Here is a 19,109-nt window from a genome sequence, read left to right as displayed (position 1 = left end):
AGGCAATAGAGCACAGGTTCGATTCCCAGCAAGGGTATGGCTAGCTGATGAGAGCTAAATAACTTGAAATAGATCTATACTAGTCTCCCTTTATTTATTTATCAGCATAAATATAACATATATATATATATGTGTGTGTGTGTGTGTGTGTGTGTGTTTTATATTAATTAAAAACTTAATACACAGTTATAAGTATCATTGATATACAGATCTACCAGTTTTTGATGACAGCAAAAATGTTCCTCTTACAAAACTGACACAGTTTATCAAGATTATTTTGATTAGGTCAAATCAATATCCCTCAAAAAAGTGCAATTTTTTGTACTACCCAAAATATTTCATCTGACTGGCATTATGATTTGTAATCAGAAATGTACCTGACTTTAAGGCTGCCTTAAAAATCTCTTCCAATGTTACACTAGGTGATGCGTCTAACTGATTCAGGCTCTGAGTCATATTAAGCATTATATGTTTGACACCAATAAGCTTTGGTTCAGATGTGTCATCGATGCTATTTTATTTTTCCAGCATGGTATGACTGGACATATATAAATTCTACTGTACGTTGAAGACAGAGCACAAGGGACTGAATTTCAGAAAAGAAACAGCACACACACTGAGAACCTATTCATATGATAACGTCCAAAATCTGTTATTCAATGAAATCAAATGAGAAATGCACAATTAAGTTGTGATGAACACTGCAGCTTACCAGGTGCTGGACATGTCCCATCCTGTTTTGCAATCCTGGGCAGGCAGCCAAGATAAGAGAGTTATCATGTCCCTGGTGAGCTGCCATACATAACCAATGGGCTGTGTTCAGCTTGGTGAGACAGGAGCAGTGCAGGTCTGGATTAAGGACTGATGTCATGTGAAACAGTTATTCACTTAAGGATTTATGGGGCATGCTAAGAAGGTCACTGAAATATTGAATATAACCTTCCCCAGACTGGCTGGGAATATTCGGATTTGCAGTCACAACACATCAAGAAAGGTCAGGTTGGTGAAGGGTGATATATACTAGATTTTACCCAAAGGCAAACAAGTTTCCTTCTCTATTTGTAATATTCTTTTGACATTTATAAAATCTCTAGCAGTCATAACCTAATGCATACTATACTATACACAATCCTAGATTTAATTAATACCTATCCCTGACCTTAGGCACAATGATATTTGAAAGTACAACTACAGAACCAACAAGTTAATATTTTTGGTGAAGCTATTCCTTGTATTATTATTTTTTTGTTCACATGCCATGGCTGACCCCAAACAAGAACAACTATGCCTACTAATTCCTCCCATAAGTGGGCATGGCCAAAAACAGATTATTCTCTCAAGGGTTTGTTTTGGAAGCAATAAACCGGAGAAAGAAATGTGAAACAAACCATCATTTCATTTTCTAATTTGCCTATTTGAGTAAGTGAGAATCCTAGTTTTATATGACAGTATCATTTTATCATTTGAATCTTCATTTAACTTGGCAGGAGCCAGTAAGGTAAAGGCATAATATGACTCGTATGGAAAATAAACGTAATTTCACTCTTCGAATTGTTTTGCAAGTACAACTTTTTTCTTTCATTTCATTATTGCATTGTAGATAAACTGCAGTGGTATCATATACAGATTTGTGCTAAATATTTTAATTCAAATGTGCCTGGAACAATTTAAAACTAAAAACACACCCTGATAGAACAAATATAGTCAATGGAAAACTTTGAAAGTTGTTTAAAGATTGCAAGGCCTCTCCTGAACGAAATCTTTTACTTTTAATTCACAAACCATAAATTTAATTTAACAGTACTGATATGATAAATGTAGATATAGCTTTCATATGTTTTTTGTAACCCTGAGTTGGCCAATCAAGAAGTTTAACTTTTGTTTGTATATATATATATAACTGCCTATTCATCAACAGAATCTTGCATTGGAAGAAGTTTGGATGCCTTTAACATAAAACAGTAGACCTGCCTAGCTTGGTTCCATGTCAGTTTTTCATTTATCAAAGGATTCGTACTGCTCCTAAAATGGAGTTGACTTTGGTTGCAAATCCTGAATCCGTTTCATCAACTGATCCAACTTAACCTGAAAATCTGCAACGATTCCCTCCACTGTCAAGATTACTAGTGGACACTTGGCTGGAACATTCTTTAAATCTCACCTGATGAAAGCTTGCACAATTTTTTTTAATTTGTGCAATTGAAAAAAAAAAGCCTTTATTATGGTTTTTAAACCAGAGAGCACAACAATAAAATATTATAAATCTGTAATAATTATTATTACTGAAAAAAATACATAAAATGCCATAAAATGCATTACTATAGTAACTGTAATATAGATAGCACTGGCAACTGCCTTTTAGCCCTACTGTTGGGCATGAACATTTGTGCTAAACCTCAATGGTAAGTAGGATGAACACTCTAGATTCTCTTAATAGTGTAACAAACCTCCCACCTTTAATAAACATATTACTGTAATACAGAGATAGTGATTATTTCTGTAGCTAACATAGCTACCATGGAATTTTTCATTCCAGGTGATTCCATCTTTTAAATAATATGTTCCAAAATTATGCAAAAACGTTAACAGTTTCCTATTTACTTCATCTTCTAACAGTGCATTGCTTCTATAGGGATAGAAGGTGGCGCAGTGGTTAGAGTGCAGTACTGCAGGCCACTTCAGCTGACTGCTATCTGCAGTTTAGCGGTTCAAATCTCACCGGCTCAAGGTTGACTCAGCCTTCCATCCTTTTGAGGTGGGTGAAATGAGGACCCAGACTGTGGGGGCGATATGCTGACTCTAAACCGCTTAGAGAGGGCTGAAAGCCCTATGAAGCGGTATATAAGTCTAACTGCTATTGCTATTGCTATTTTTCCCAAGTTCTGCAGCTAAAACAAATGCAAAATGCTTCAATGGGCTTGATTTATTCACTGAAACTCCTTTTTCTTTTGATAAACCTATTATGAATTAATGCCTGCTGAACTGGCAAAAGTATCCCATGCATTCATTAAAAAAATAATTAATCCAACTGTAACTTTTACATGGTAAACAAATCAATTTCAAACATCCACGGTTAATGACTCACTGCATTCCCCGCAACAATTGCAGATATGCACTTGAACAGGATTAAACCATTATAATTCATATGGTAGTTCTCAAAGTGCTGGGGGTGTGTGTGTTGTGTTAAACTGTAAAGACAAATGGTCCCCAAAGAAGACTCATAATTATTATTTAATTATAGATAAGCTTTGACTTTGGCTAAATTTTTAAGTATCATGCATACAGTGTTACAAGCCTATGACATTTGAAAGTTTGATAGGACAATCACTCTATTATGTAACTAATCCCAATAGGGTTATTCATATAGTTAAATAAAGAGTTTAATGAGCTTTTTGAAAGAGAAAAATGCTTCAGTAGCAGAGAATGTTAAGCCACAAAAAATGAAGGACCCCAAATACTCCAACTTGTGCAAGAAAAACCAGGCTAAACCATTAAACTATAAGTAACCATGATTAGGTTGCAATACGATAAATAGATAAGGAAACTTATTGCATAACGTAAGACTCTTTAATGATCGCAGTACTTTATAACTCTGCTTTGTAGCATGGAATTCCTAAATCAGCCAACCCAATATGTCAGATTTTATTTCATCCTTCAATGGACCCTAATTTCCAGTGGTACTTGGAGAGTTGTCCTTGTTATACAGTACTCTAATTCAGATGGAGCTGCGTGGTACAGAGAAAACCCTTTTCAATGTATTTATTGTTTGTTAGGAAATGAAGTGAGGACTTCTAAGTAACTGGCAAGGAACAGCTATCTGTATTTATTTGGTGAGTACAAAATCACATGTTCTGAAACAGGCATAAATGTGTCTCCCTTGGATGTGTTTTGGCTGTTCTTGATAAAGGTATGGAAGGGATGCGGTGGCTCAGTGGTTAAGACGCTGAGTTTTCAGAAAGGTCGGCAGTTCGAATCCCTAGTGCCCTGTAATGGAGTGAGCTCTTGTTACTTGTCCCAGCTTCTGCCAACCTAGCGGTTCAAAAGCAAGTAAAAATGCAAGTAGAAAAATAGGAACCACCTTTGGTGGGAAGGTAACAGCATTCCGTGCACCTTCGGTATTTAGTAATGTAGCCACATGACCACGGAGATGTCTTTGGACAGCGCTGGCTCTTCGGCTTTGAAGCAGAGATGAGCACCACCCCCTAGAGTCAGGAACGGCTAGCATATATGTGCGAGGGGAACCTTTACCTAATAAAGGCATTGCCTGATTCCAGATACTTTCAAGTGTTTGGCAAGTATTAATATCCCAAATGATGCTGTTCAACTCTTTTTCACGTATTGGTTATCAATACGTAATGTATATACAATGTAGAATCTCAATGTCAAATTCCCCAGCAGACATGGGTTGAAGTTTTTCTAGCTTGTTTTCATCAAGATCCTGGCTACTGGTACAATAACAAAGAAATGGTCTTCTGTGGAAAAGCTTGGAGCAATTTAATTAGAACAAGATTCTATCAGTGCCTAAACCTGATTTACTACTCAATAAGGAACACATAGGCCTTTGCTTCGCTGGTACAAAGCGCACAGTTTGTTCCAGTTCACATAGCTAGATATATACAGAACACGTGACATTACAGCACTAGAAAACTAAACCCATTGCATATGTTAGTTATGGGAGTGTGGGAATCACTGACAGCCTAGATTGCATGCTCTTTAATTAATTGCATATTTCAAGTGGCAGCATGCTATCACTCTTGCTAAAGGGATACAGGAACATTTTAACCACTAGAGGGCAAACTTTACCAAACTGTAGATAAAAATCAAGCCAGAAAAAAACGTAATTGTTATTTTTCCATGTTATGCATGTATAGATTAAAAAAAAAACACCAAATAACCACAGCTAAATTTTCAATTGCACTCAAAGGAAAATGTGGACATAACTATTATGGTTGGTAAGAACTGGTTATGGGCAATAATTCCAACATGCTTAGATACATTATAGTTCTAAATCCCAGAGTTAATCTTCTTTGTTATTGTACAGTTTTCTATTTTTTAGATGCTGCATTTTGCTAAATACATGCATTTAGCTGACAAGTTCTGCCACAGGCTGCCCTGCCTACCCACATGGGGCGGGCTGTTGAAATGGGATTATAATAATAAAATAAATTCAGTTTGTCAGTTCCTGACATCATCCACCAAGCCGAGGTGGCGCAGTGGTTAGGGTGCAGTACTGCAGGCCACTTCAGCTGACTGTTATCTGCAGTTCAGCGGTTCTAATCTCACCGGCTCAGGGTTGACTCAGCCTTCCATTCTTCCAAGGTGGGTAAAATGAGGACCCGGATTGTTGTTGGGGGCAATATGCTGACTCTGTAAACCGCTTAGAGAGGGCTGAAAGCCCTATGAAGCAGTATATAAGTCTAACTGCTATTGCTATTGCTAACTGCTATCCACAAATCTTAAGCACCATTACAACGATCACTTTAAAGCATCTATTTTAACCGCAGAAATAATATTTAAAAGAGCTGCACTAATCGATAATTAAAACATGTTGCTATCTGATATCTCTATATATATATTTTTTTTGAAAAGTTGCTCACGGTGCCCTTTGCCTCCTAATTCTATTTTCACCACCCAGCTAGGTTGCCAAGTTGAGACAAAACAGATTTGCAAGGCATATCTATCCTGTGGTTGCCATTAATTCCTTGATTTAAATATTACGCAAACTGCTGTTTACATAATTAATTACTTGGATAGGAAATAGAAGCAAATCGATACCCTCTAATTAAACTGGAGTATTTTCCTTGCTTTCAATTTTCCTCGGCTTTTGCTTAAACCTACCAGAAAAGACTGGATAATAGTAAGAAAACTGATAGTGTCAATAAGCCCAATTGTGTCAGGCCAATAAGGGAAAATATTGATAAAATGTATACAAATAATAGGTGAGAAATAATTTTCTGTGAAAGCATATTTCACAAACACTAATGATAAAATACTTCAAAATTGTATTTTTGGTTATAGTAGAGGGGCTTTAAGGCTATTTAAATTTCTGAGGGACAAAGTTTCTGACTTTTAAAAAGTTCTACGTACAAAATTTTAAGTAACTTATCGCTGCTTATCGCATATGAGCCGAGGTGGCGCAGTGGTTAAATGCAGCACTGCAGGCTACTTCAGCTGACTGCAGTTCTGCAGTTCGGCTGTTCGAATCTCACCGGCTCAGGGTTGACTCAGCCTTCCATCCTTCCGAGGTGGGTAAAATGAAGACCCGGATTGTTGTAGGGGGCAATATGCTGACTCTGTAAACCGCTTAGAGAGGGCTGAAAGCCCTATGAAGCGGTATATAAGTCTAACTGCTATTGCTTCTCTCTCAGACTAAACTGCATGTTTATAAATGGATCTTTCACAAGCAGAAGTGACAATGCCTGTCCCAGCACCCTGCAGTCATGGGATTGCAATCTGGATGTTTGGCAACTTGTTCACACTTATGATCTGTTACAGCTGCCTACAATTACGTGATCACCATTTGTAACTTTCCCTGTAGGCTTCCCCAGAAAGTCAGTAGGAGGGAAAGTTTCAAGTCGAAACTTTCGAAAGTCAGTAGGAGGGAAAGTTTCAAGTCGAAAGAACCGAGGTGGCGCAGTGGTTAAATGTAGCACTGCAGGCCACTTCAGCTGACTGCAGTTCTGCAGTTCGGCTGTTCAAATCTCACCGGCTCAGGGTTGACTCAGCCTTCCATCCTTCAAAGGTGGGTAAAATGAGGACCCGGATTGTTGTTGGGGGCAATATGCTAACTCTGTAAACCGCTTAGAGAGGGCTGAAAGCCCTATGAAGCGGTATATAAGTCTAACTGCTATTGCTATTGCTAAGTCACCAGTCTCCTCTATCTGTGAACCTTTTCCTACCCTATATGTCTCCTGCATACCTCCTCCGACCCCCACCAAGTATTTCTTGCATCCTCTCCCACCCTCCATCAGCACTGCACCTCTTGCACACCCCCAAGGTGGCGCAGTGTTTAGGGTGCAGTACTGCAGGCCACTTCAGTTGACTGTTATCTGCAGTTCAGCGGTTCAAATCTCACCGGCTCAAGGTTGACTCAGCCTTCCATCCTTCCGAGGTGGGTGAAATGAGGACCCAGACTGTGGGGGCGACATGCTGACTCTGTAAACTGCTTAGAGAGGGCTGAAAGTCCTATGAAGCGGTATATAAGTCTAACTGCTGCTGCTGCTCTCAATGTCCCTTGCAAAACTGTCCATCCCCTTATCCCAAAGGTGCTTTCTCAAGAGGCAACTGGACTTCCTGGTTTTTCTTCGAAGACGTTTCGCTTCTCATCCAAGAAGCTTCTTGAGAGCTGAAGAAGTTTCTTGGACGAGAAGCAAAATGTCTCAAAGGAAAACCAAAAAAGTCTAGTTGAAAAAGCATCTTTGGGAGAACTATGACCTGGATAACTGAGAATCTCTACAGACATGTTCCATTCCCTTGCTCTCTCTTCAGAGGTGGTATTCAGCGGGTTCTCTCCAGTTCAGGGGGAGCGGTAGCGGTAGAGATATATTGCTCCGCCCATCCACCCCATGTCACATGAGCACTCACATTTGCGAATCGGTAGGAAAGATAAGTGAATCCCACCGCTGTCTCTCCCCTACACACCAAAGGTAGGGTTTTGCCAGTACGCCCCGGATCAGGTGAACTGGTAATGTGGCGGTGGGAGGCTCCGCCTACCCGCTTCCGCACAGTAAAATAAATTGAAACCCACCACTGCTACACACAGCAGCTACTTGGTCTTGGTACTTACAACTTCCTGAAGGCTTTCTCACTGACTTTGATAATGAGAATGCAGAAGGAAGGTGCTTCACCTAATGACGGTGGGATTCAGTTAACAATACAAACTTTGTAAGGTGCCTCTAGGCAAGATGAGTGGAATATAAGGTAAACAAACAACTCTGAGAATGCAAGGATTGCTTCTGATAAGTGATACAGTTGCATTGTAAAGCCACACTATTTAGCAACAGAAATTCTACCCCCAATTGCTGCTGTTAGTCAAGAATTACCCGAATAGCCTTTTATTAACCTTTTTCCCCCCAAGCATTCAATTTTCTTCCTTAACACAAGACAAGAAATAAAGGTAACTTATCTTTTACGTTTGACACTGGCATGCCCACTACATCTTCCATTTTACTTTATATTGTGCCTATTTAGGAAGTGCCCAGATTATAGCATAATAAGAGTCAAAAAGGATTTTACTACTGAACTGAGGACAAAAAAATATTGTCTTACAAGAGCCAATATGTTTACTTATCACTTATAAAACCCTTCATGGTATTGGACCTGGGTACTTGAGAGACCGCCTGCTGCCAATTACCTCCCAAAGACCCATTAGATCGCACAGGGTCGGCCTCCTCCGGGTCCCGTCTACCAGCCAATGCCATCTGGCTACGACCCGGGGGAGGGCCTTCTCTGTTGCAGCTCCGACCCTTTGGAACGAACTCCCCGCAGAGATTCGGACCCTCACCTCTCTCCCGGCCTTCCGAAAAGCCGTTAAAACCTGGCTGTGTCGGCAGGCCTGGGGTTGATGAGCTCCCTTCCCCTCTCAACAGGTATGGTTGTTGGTTATTTTTAAATACCTGTCTTGTTTTTGTATGTTCCCTTCCCCGTTTGAGTTGTTCGCCGCCCTGAGTCCCTGCAGGGAATAGGGCGGCATATAAATAAAACAAAACTTCAAACTTCAAACAATGAGGTTCTCTTCGCTGGGAATGTTTTTTGGATTATCTATTCCTTTTAAGCTCCATCTTTTGGCGTAGCCACATGTTTTGTTCGGCAAGTCAAGCACCGCAAAAATAAAAACGAATCTTTCAGAAAACCAAGGAAAGCCTTAAAGAAACGTCTTCAAATTAAGATGGTTGAGATTTTGAAAGAGCTCCAAATCCAAAAGAAAGATTTTATTCCCCCTAAGAAAAATGCTTTTCATCATAAGCAAGTAATTATTTTATTATTAAAAGCAACGTACATGTCAATAAAATTCTTTTCTGCCATTGTTTCTGGGTTTGCTTTCGTAATTATGTTATATAGATCCTTTTTTTTTTTTTGTAAAATGTGTTTTTATTTTCCATTTTTCATTTACATACAGTCACATATATACTGTGCATAACCGGGGCCATACAACATTAAACAATAAACACAGCAATTCCTCTTGTCAACAATACCCCCAAAAATAGAAACCCACTGTACCTCTTCAACCCTCCATACACCTTTCTTTCTCCCCCCTCCAACTTTCCATCTTCCCTCCATCATTCCTGTCTACCCTACTTCCCCTCCCCCTCTACCACTCCTCTCTCCCAGTCCACTCCCTCTCTTCCTTCTCACCCTCCCTCCAATCCTCTCTCCCGCCATCTCTACCCCTCTTTCTTCTATCCCGCTACTCCTCCCTTTGGTGTATTTCTACTATATGTCAATATATTCAGCTTGTCCTATTTTTACAGTGAAATTAAAGAGAAACAGTATACATGTGAAATCGCGTTGAAATCTAACTCATACTATATATCCCCCCTCCCCCCTAACACCCCACCTCCCTCCCCCCCCCGACTTCCCAGAGCCCGTACACGGTATAGATTTTATACAGATCCTTTTCTTGAAGCAGAGAAGACACGGCTATTTGCAATGTCCTTCTGGAGGCCGTGCAGTGAACAAGTAGAGTGAAATCTACATTTGGAAGTTCCGCATCTCCACCTAGACTTTTCACTGAATTAATGAGATGCTTCAGCACGGCTCCACTGTTAAGATTTATTTATAAGTCTACATTCTATTAAATTATACAAACTTAAAAGAGTCTGACCTTTTCCTTGAGGGCCCTTCTTCAAAATCTGAAGAACTAATATCATTGGAAGTTGAGGATACTTGCGATGCATCATCCTTCTCATTCTCTAGCTGTTCAGACCCTGGCCTTAATCCTTTAGACGGGCCATTACCAAGGAGTCCTGTAATTAAAAAAGCAAGAGAGTTAAGATAAACAGCCACAAATCCACTCCAAAATACACTAAAGATAGCCAGACACACATACACACACAGAGAGAAGCAAAGTTATAACACTAGGAATCATTTTTCAAAAATATCAACTGTATAAAATGTAGCTTAATAATATTGCTAAGTAACATATTTAATGCACTTATTATACTGCGTATATACATTATGCATCTTATCTCAGTTATCTCTTCCAATCTTTTCGCTCAGTATTTTAAATCCTGTGAATGTTGAGATTATGTGCCTTCTGGAAATGTAATTGTGACTTTCTGCCCAAGATGAGATTTTGGCCAGATACTTCTTGATTCATGTCTCATCTCATTTTATTGAAATACTTTATGCCACTTAAGTACTGCAAACTGTCAACATTACAGACCTCAATTCACTAAACTTTAGATGCAACAGATAAAACCTGAATTTTTATTTCATACCAAACAGGGTATCTATATATAGACCTTAACTAATCCTTAAATCATAATAAACTAATTAAAACAGGGCTTGGGTAGTAAAGAAGCTATTAGTATATCCATTGCTATCTTGCTCATTTCCCAGGACAGGAGCAAGGCATGGCTCAATTCATTAAACTACAATAAAGTTATTCTAGACTGTATGGAGATATTAAACCTGTAACACACTTTGATACATTTTTAAAATAAGGAATATAAGAAATTAGATTAATTTTTTTTCTAGATCTTATCTCTTTAATGGGCTCAGTGAAAAACTGGAGAAAATCCTAATTTCCATAATTCTAAAACACATTTGAATGTTGATGGCATATATGAATAAAGAACCGAGATGCTCTCTCACCTCTTTTCTTTGTTAATTGATTTTTTTTTCTCCCACTTTTCACCATCACCTTTATCTCTATTTAACACAAAAGATAATAAGCGGTTTCAGCCAAACACAGTCAGACTCCGGAAACACACTTGAGAAGGATCACTCTGCACAGGTCTCTCTCACTACCTACACACACAACAGCCGTGCCTGTTGCCACCTTTACACTTGCCAATGATATAAATGAACTGTATGCATGAACCGAGCTCTGTGGTTGCTAGGAGTTGAACATGACTTGATGGCACATAATCAATGTTATGAACTGATATTTGTCAGCTACCAAATGCATGACCAGCAAGATTCTGTGACCGATAAATGGTGGTGGCCTCACAACTCAAGATACATTTTAAAATAACATACTTGACGCCACTCTCACGAAATGGAAGGCTGCCTTTTATCATTAGATAGATTTATTTTTTTGTGATAAACAGAGCCATGATATAACAAACAGCCATTTAGAAACAACGTATTCAATGGTCTTTGAATATTAATAATTATTTCAAAGCCTGAAGTTACAGTAGTGATAACAAAAACCATTTGCTTTGAGGAATATTAGGTTTTTTTTTTAAAAAAGTTAAATCTTACAGTCTTGACACACCTATTTTCATTTATTTCCGTGCTCCAAAAAATCCATCCATTATTCATATATCATTGAATTTTGGGCCATAGATTATTACATTCGCCATGTAGATAGCTCTCACTGTCCATAGTCTAGTACCGTGATGGAGAGCCTATGGCAGGTGGCACGCAGGGGTCTCCCTGCCAGCATGTGAGCCATCGCCCCTAAGTTCCACCACACATACGCATGCGCCTCTCGCTGGCCAGCTGATTTTTGGGTTTCTGCAGTGTGTGTTTAATCAAAATGCAGTTAAAACACTATACAAATCATTAAGAATATAACTATATACATCCAACAGGAACAGGAAGTGCCTCACAGGAGCAGATAAGAGGTAAATCCTAGAGAGGCAGGAAATGCATCACTGAATAAGGGAGATGAACGCTAGAAAGGAATAAAGCTGCATACAAGGCAAACATAACACCTGTAACAGCGTAGGCATGCACGGGGAGGGGGAGCACAGGGGGGATGCATCGCGCTCCCTGCACCCCATTTTTGGTCCCAGAAGGTTTCAGGGAGGCCTGCTAGGTCCAAAATGAGGCGCTGGGGGATTGTGCGCACATGTGCAGGGCAGCGGAGTGCAGGAGGTCACACATTATGGGTGTAGACACACGTGTATGCTGTCGTGGCACGCCCATGCCCTTTCAGCATGCGACGACAAAAAGGTTAGCCATCACTTTAGATTAGATTAGATTGTTTATTATACTTGTCTAGTATATTTGCAATTGATGATTAGAAATAAGATTTCAATATATTTGGGGTGTTAGGGGGGAGGGTGGGGGAGGGGGGATATATACTATGTGTTAGATTTCAATGTAATGCGATTTCACATGTATACTGTTTCTCTTTAATTTCTCTGTAAAAATAGGACAAGCTGAATACATTGACATATAGTAGAAATACACCAAGGGGAGGAGGAGTGGGATAGAAGAAAGAGGGGTAGAGAGGGCAGGAGAGAGGATGGGAGGGAGGGTGAGAAGGAAGGGAGGGAGTGGAGTGGGAGAGAGGAGTGGTAGGGGGGGAGGGGAAGTAGGGTAGAGGAGAAGAATGGAGGGAAGATAGTAAATTGGAGGGGGGAGGAAGAAAGAGTGTATGGAGAGTGGAAGAGGTATATTGGATTTCTATTTGAGTTTGAGTTTCATTTTATTTATATTTCTGGGGGTATTGTTGACAAGAGGAATTGTTGTGATTATTGTTTAATGTTGTATGGCCCCGGTTATGTACAGTATATATGTGACTGTATGAAAATTAAAAATTAAAACATTTTAACCAGAAAATATATTGTGGGAAGTTTTTTGCAGTCTAGAGCAGTGTTTCTCAACCTTGGCCACTTGAAGATGTCTGGACTTCAACTCCCAGAATTCCCCAGCCAGCAATGCTGGCTGGGGGATTCTGGGAGTTGAAGTCCAGACATCTTCAAGTGGCCAAGGTTGAGAAACACTGGTCTAGAGGTAGCATTAAGACACAGTAGTGTGACTGAGAGGCCCCTCCACCAAGATTGTGAAAGATTCAGACAGAAGGAGAAACCAACGTTACCACACGGTACAAGTGAGGCAAACCCTTAACCATCAGCTGATGAGTTGCTTTGAAGAAATGGTGGGCAGCTGCTGCCAGGAAGCCACATGATCTCCTGCAAATAGGTTCACCCAATGAAATGTGAATAACGGAGCAAGGAGGGGGGCGGAGATACAGGTACATTTTACAGAACCACTATGGCAGGAAGAGGGAGGAAGCCCTTATGGAATGAAGAGCAAAACCACAGCCTGTGGAAATTAACCCCAAATTTCTCTAGACTCCCAATTTACTGTTTCAATATTCACCATTTTATGAAACAGAACCTCTGTAAATATTGAGAGCCAGCTGATTTGCTACAAATTGGGGAATTTAAAAAATCCACTTTGTTACCTAGTGTGGCATAAGACAGAAAGAACAGCATCACAATCAGAATATAAACAACAAAACCCTTAAAACATCATCAGGGTGTTGGGTTTTGTTTTTACTTTTTTGCATGAAACTTAAACAAAATGAAAACAATATATGAGCTTGATTAGGGGAAAAAAGTAGATAACATACACAACTATGAATGTTGTGTATTTTAAATTGTTGTTTTGTCTATTTATCCCCTTCCCCTTTTTTATTGTAAGCCGCCCGGAGTCCTTCGGGAGTGGGCGGCATACAAGACCAATAAACTACTACTACTACTAACAGAAAAAATGAAAGTTATGTTATAACCATAGAATAAAAGGCCAACTTAAATATATCTGTTGTAAAAATAAGTTTGAAGTCATTTTTGGCTTTGCTTTATCTTTCTTAATTTCTTTCTACTTTTTTTCTCTTTTCTATCTTGAAGTTTTTGCTTTTATTCTTTCTAGTTAAAAAAAAATCTAACGTAGTTGTCTTTTTAAAAATTGTAAAATATTTACATGGCATAAAGTATTTTGCAATGTTTTTTTTATACTCAAAGAGGAGCACCTATACAAATCAAACTTAGGAGAGGCCAGGCTGATGTGGCAATTATACCTGCAGTGACCATAAGTCCTTTTTAAAATTAAAAATAAAAAAAGCCTTTTAAATTTATTTATTTTTCACTTTTGTCCTTTATTTTGGTAATTTAACTGTTACCTTAGAAATGGTAGCTCTTAATGTACAGTTTTTACATCCATGTGAAAAATAAGGAACTTGAGTTGTCTTTTTAAAGTAAATTTACCCATAGTGTTTGATTTTGATTTTATTAGAATATGCAGTTTTGTAAAGTTTTTCTTGGCTTTGCTGTTGAATTTTCCTTTGTAAAAAAAATTAATGATTTATCCTTTGGAACCTTGAAGCACAAATAAAAGCATAACCAGGCTTTTACCATAAGGGTTGTGCAATTTCACAATCCATTTCATGAGAATTTAAAAGACTAAAGAATTATATAGTTCAGATTCCTATTCCGCACATATTAAATGCTTATGGGAAGTCATCAAGCTGGAGAAAATGGAACCTCTCTGTGCTTGAACCCTGCTTAAAAGCTATTCTGCAGGTCAACATCTAGAACAAACATAGGTGCTTTAGACGAGCATAACAAGTGTGGCTGAAAACATAACAAACAAACACACAGACATTTATAGCCTTGGAATAAAGCCAGATGAAACTCTCTTTCCGGTACTTCTTTTTACAAGCATCCCTCAAGTTATCAGCCCATAAGCTGTAACCAATTTAAGTTTATTTCAGGCTTTAGCTAAACAACATTTAGTTGCAATCTGGAATATAAACCGTGAACAATCCCTATGCTTAAGTAAAGCCGAAGTGCTCCCATGAAAGTAAGAATGGGCTGAGAAACCAACAATAACTTTCAATTGTTTCAGGGGTAGTTATAAATTCTAGTAACATATTGAAATCTTTAAATAAATTTAACTGGAATATTTCTTCATAGGAAACAAATTGTCTTCAAAAAATTCAGTTTAAGCTCCTTCTCCTTCTTGTAAATAGCCCTATAAACATGATGTTCTCATGAACGCCACAAAGATGGACCATACACTATACTTTGTCTTTCCTGCATTCCTTTTCATAGTCCCAGTTTGCCACATACTGAAAGGAAATATCTGGAAAGGGAATCCTTGGGCACTTGTGATGGCTCCCCGCAGACTTTGTAGAGTACACAAATTCTATCAGAATGCAGCAATTCGCAGTTGACACTTGTCCACCAATGGAAATATTGGAAAATATTGGAATGGCGAACAGGTTGAAAAGAAAATTCAAGGTGAAAATGCCTTGGATAGAGCTGTGACCTAAACTTCTTTGTAATTCACTGAAATACATAGGATCTTTTTGAGTCAAAGCCCATTTATAATGACAACATTGTCTTCTGTAGGTTAGATTTTTAAAAGCTAATTTAAAATTTATTCAAAAAACAGAATAGATTTCCCTCTTGAGGAAATAAAAGACTGATACTCCAAGACAACAATCTCTTCTTAAGCAAGAAGCTACAAATAAAAAAAAAAAGGGAAGTTATCATAAATTTGTCCCCATTGATCAGATTATGAAGTGCACTCAAAAGAGAAATAAATCAAGTTATCCAATTTAAAGTCTTTCACCCTTTCGTAATACCTTATGTTGACAATTTATTTTCTTTAAAAAATGTCATCACAAACAAGAAGCTTTTCACTAGAGTCTCTTCCACTAAAACTCTTCATAAAACTGAAAAGTAATCTTTGGTGATCATGAAAAGTTATTTCTGTCTTGTTGATGACAACCAGCATAAAAATGGATTTTAATTTATTGTTTCCTTTTTCTTTGCAGTTTAAAAAAATGTTGTTGGTTAAATTCACAGTTAACAAACTCCAGGGAAGCCTAAATCATGTATATAATTTGAGGCCCTGTAGTTATTTAAGTAACCTTTATGAAAGAATTGCTTTTATTATTTTTTCCAAGACTAATATTTATTCTGGAGAAATGCCATGCTAAAATCCAAGCTATATGAAGCTTATATTGTTGCCCCCCCCCCAAAAAAAAGAGTTCTGTTGGATGTTGGTTTACTTTCATTTCTTTCCTTACTTCAATTTCAAATTTTCACTACATTCTTTGAAAAAGAGCTGAAAGTGCATTTCCTTCTCTTCCCCCCCCCCCCAAAAAAAGCCCACCCCCAATGATTATTCTAAATCTTCCTATGTTCAAGAGAGCCAAACACTATCAGGCATTAAATGCATGCTTTACTTTTTCTGTAGCAATAACAAGTAACACAGACTTCTTGTTTACTATTTTGTCTCCAAGGGAAGTTTGTAACTTGAACCTTTCAGCATTGCCTTAACCATAATTCAATTAATAGAAGGTCTGCAGAATTGGGATTTATCTCAAGAACCTGTTCACATTGCTTCTGATCATCCAAATCTGAGCTAGGTGTTGTGTATCCAGTAATAGCACTAAACACAAAATACCAGAATATGACAGGAAAGGGTTAATTTCCTCACTTCTAGTTAAAATAAAAGCTTATTGTTTCTTCTTGCCTTATAGAAGAAACTTCATTCCTTTGGCTGCATGAATTGATTTCAGTTAAATGTGGTTGACCTCTTATTATCCCAGCTTGATAACCAACTTGCAAAAATAAAGATTCCTGGAAGAAGCAGAATATAACATACTGGGATAAAGAACCTTGCATTTGAGAAGGTTGGAATATTCTTTTAACCTACTTCTCCTCCTAAATTGTGTCAGGTCCATCCTCTGAAAAACGCTGCATTTTGTCCAACTACCCTTCTTGGTCCTTAGAGTTGACAGGAAAGGGGAAATATTCTGAGGGTTGGTCAGTTAAGTTTTTAGAATATTCTCTGTGACTCAAGAGGGGTTGTTTGAGACATTCTCAAATTCATTTGCACATCTAGCTTGAGTCAAGTGTATTATGTGGAAAAGGTTGCATCTGGGCAAAATTCAGGAAGCACAAAAAGACACTGCCCATTTATTAATTCACAGATTTATTTATTTATAGATTTATAAGGCTGTTCAACTCAGGCAATGTGGCTCTGGGCAATGTACACATAATGAATCAAAAAGAAAAGAAAAGAAATCATTTATAGGTAGTTACTGTCGTATATCCATTCATTCAGCGACAATTATTCCAAGTAATGGTGACATTGAAAAATAGACATATGACTGGTCCCCATCATATCATGATCATACGAACAAGATGTGAACACTTGGGTGCCTGGCTCATAGTTATGTCATTTCAGGGAACTTCAGTCACAAGACTGCAACCTTCCCTGCCAACTTCCCACAAGCAAGACCAATGGGGAAGCTGGAAGGGAAGGTCAAAATCACTTACAGCCCACAGCATCCCCCGACCGCAGGTAGTTTCTGCTGAACTTCCTAGGCCTCCCCCAACTCACATACAGCCTTCCTTGTGCCTCCCAAGCTCTCTCCCAAGCCCTCCCTCAATTTGAATGTGGCCTGATCTTGCTCTATCCCAAGTCCTTCATGGACTTCACTGAGCCTCCCAATTGAAGTGTGAGGTTTGAAGTTTTATTTTATTTATATGCCGCCCTATTCCCTATAGGGACTCAGGGCAGAGAACAACTCAAATGGGAAAGGGAACATACAAATACAAGACAGGCATTTAAAATAACCAACAACCACACCTGTCGAGAGGGGAAGGGAGCTCATCAACCCCAGGCCTGCCGACACAGCCAGGTTTTAACGGCTTTTCGGAAGGCCAGGAGAGAGGTGAGGGTCCGAATCTCCGCAGGGAGTTCGTTCCAAAGGGCCGGAGCTGCAACAGAAAAGGCCCTCCCCCGGGTTGTAGCCAGATGGCATTGGCTGGTGGATGGAACCCGGAGGAGGCTGACCCTGTGCGATCTAATGGGTCTTTGGGAGGTAATTGGCAGCAGGTGGTCTCTCAAGTACCCAGGTCCAATACCATGAAGGGCTTTATAAGTAATAACTAGCACCTTGAAGCGTATCCGGAGACCGATTGGAAGCCATTGCAGCTCGCGGAGGATAGGTGTAACGTGGGTGTATCAAGGTACACCCACAATCGCTCGCGCGGCTGCATTGTGGACAAGTTGAAGTCTCCGAATGCTCTTCAAAGGGCTGCCCCATGTAGAGCGCATTGCAGTAGTCCAGTCTTGAAGTCACGAGGGCGTGAGTGACTGTTGCGAGTGCCTCCCGGTTCAGGTAGGGATGCAACTGGTGCACCAGGCGAACCTGGGCAAATGCTCCCCTGGTCACAGCCGACAAATTCTTCTCCACCTTTCTTCATTTTGCATGCAGCCTGCACTGGGCCTCCCTTGGCTTGCCAACACTCTGTCTTGGGCCTCTAAGGGTGTCCCCCAACCCCCCCACAGAATACCCATACTCATTACCTGGAACTCCTATCACTTCACACTTAATAACCCATGCCTCTTGGGTTGACAGCAGTTGGGACTGTTGCGATTGTGGTTGAGAAGCAGTGCAGTAATATGATGTCACAATTTACAACTGCATTGTTTAGTGATGGCAATCCCAGCCCCAGTTGCTGTTTTAACCCCAAGACTAACAGTACATCCGAGGTGGTGCAGTGGTTAGAGTGCAGTACTGCAGCCACATCAGCTGACTGTTAGCTGCAGTTCGGCGGTTCAAATCTCACCGGCTCAAGGTTGACTCAGCCTTCCATCCTTCCAAGGTGGGTAAAATGAGGACCCAGATTGTTGTTGGGGGCAATTTGCTGACTCTGTAAACCGCTTAGAGAGGGCTGAAAGCCCTATGAAGCAGTATATAAGTCTAACTGCTATTGCTATCTAACAAACAATACATAAATACAAAATGTAAATTGGCGAACAGCACACAACAAAACCACCACAGGGGAAAGGGGAGTTCCCACCCAATCAGCCCTTAAAAGTCTGGGGAAGAACTCATTTTGTACTCCTCATAAATAAGAGAAACAATGGATCTGCTACCACTGGAGGGGCCTTTGGGCCTGAAAGGTTCTGCCCATTCCCACTTGGCTATTTTTAAAAGGGAATCTGAGAATGGGGCTTTGAGATTTACAGAGAACATTTTAGAGGGCAAAATCCTGCTGGTGGAATAAAGAAAGATCTGACGGATTTGCTTTCATGGGAGATCTCGGATGCCGCCTTGCCATTCCTGCAGCTGTCTGTCAGGATTATCACTGCTACATGGTCACTTAACCCTCATTCCATGATGG

General features: G+C 39.5%; 1 protein-coding gene across 1 annotated transcript in view; it reads right to left on the bottom strand.

Moving 5' to 3' along the window:
• JARID2 (jumonji and AT-rich interaction domain containing 2) overlaps positions 1-19,109 on the bottom strand; it is a 225,499-nt gene that overhangs the window by 79,836 nt on the left and 126,554 nt on the right. Inside the window, exon 3 of the mRNA XM_087707415.1 lies at positions 9,824-9,965. Within this exon, the coding sequence (XP_087563541.1) occupies positions 9,824-9,965 (142 nt within the window). The remainder of the gene's footprint in view (positions 1-9,823; positions 9,966-19,109) is intronic.

The sequence above is a fragment of the Thamnophis sirtalis genome, unplaced genomic scaffold (genome assembly GCF_051295495.1).
Source record: "Thamnophis sirtalis isolate CommonGarterSnake01/CBP01778 unplaced genomic scaffold, rThaSir2_p1.2 scaffold_2, whole genome shotgun sequence".
Taxonomy (NCBI): domain Eukaryota; kingdom Metazoa; phylum Chordata; class Lepidosauria; order Squamata; family Natricidae; genus Thamnophis; species Thamnophis sirtalis.
This window is presented reverse-complemented; position numbering and strand designations above follow the sequence as displayed.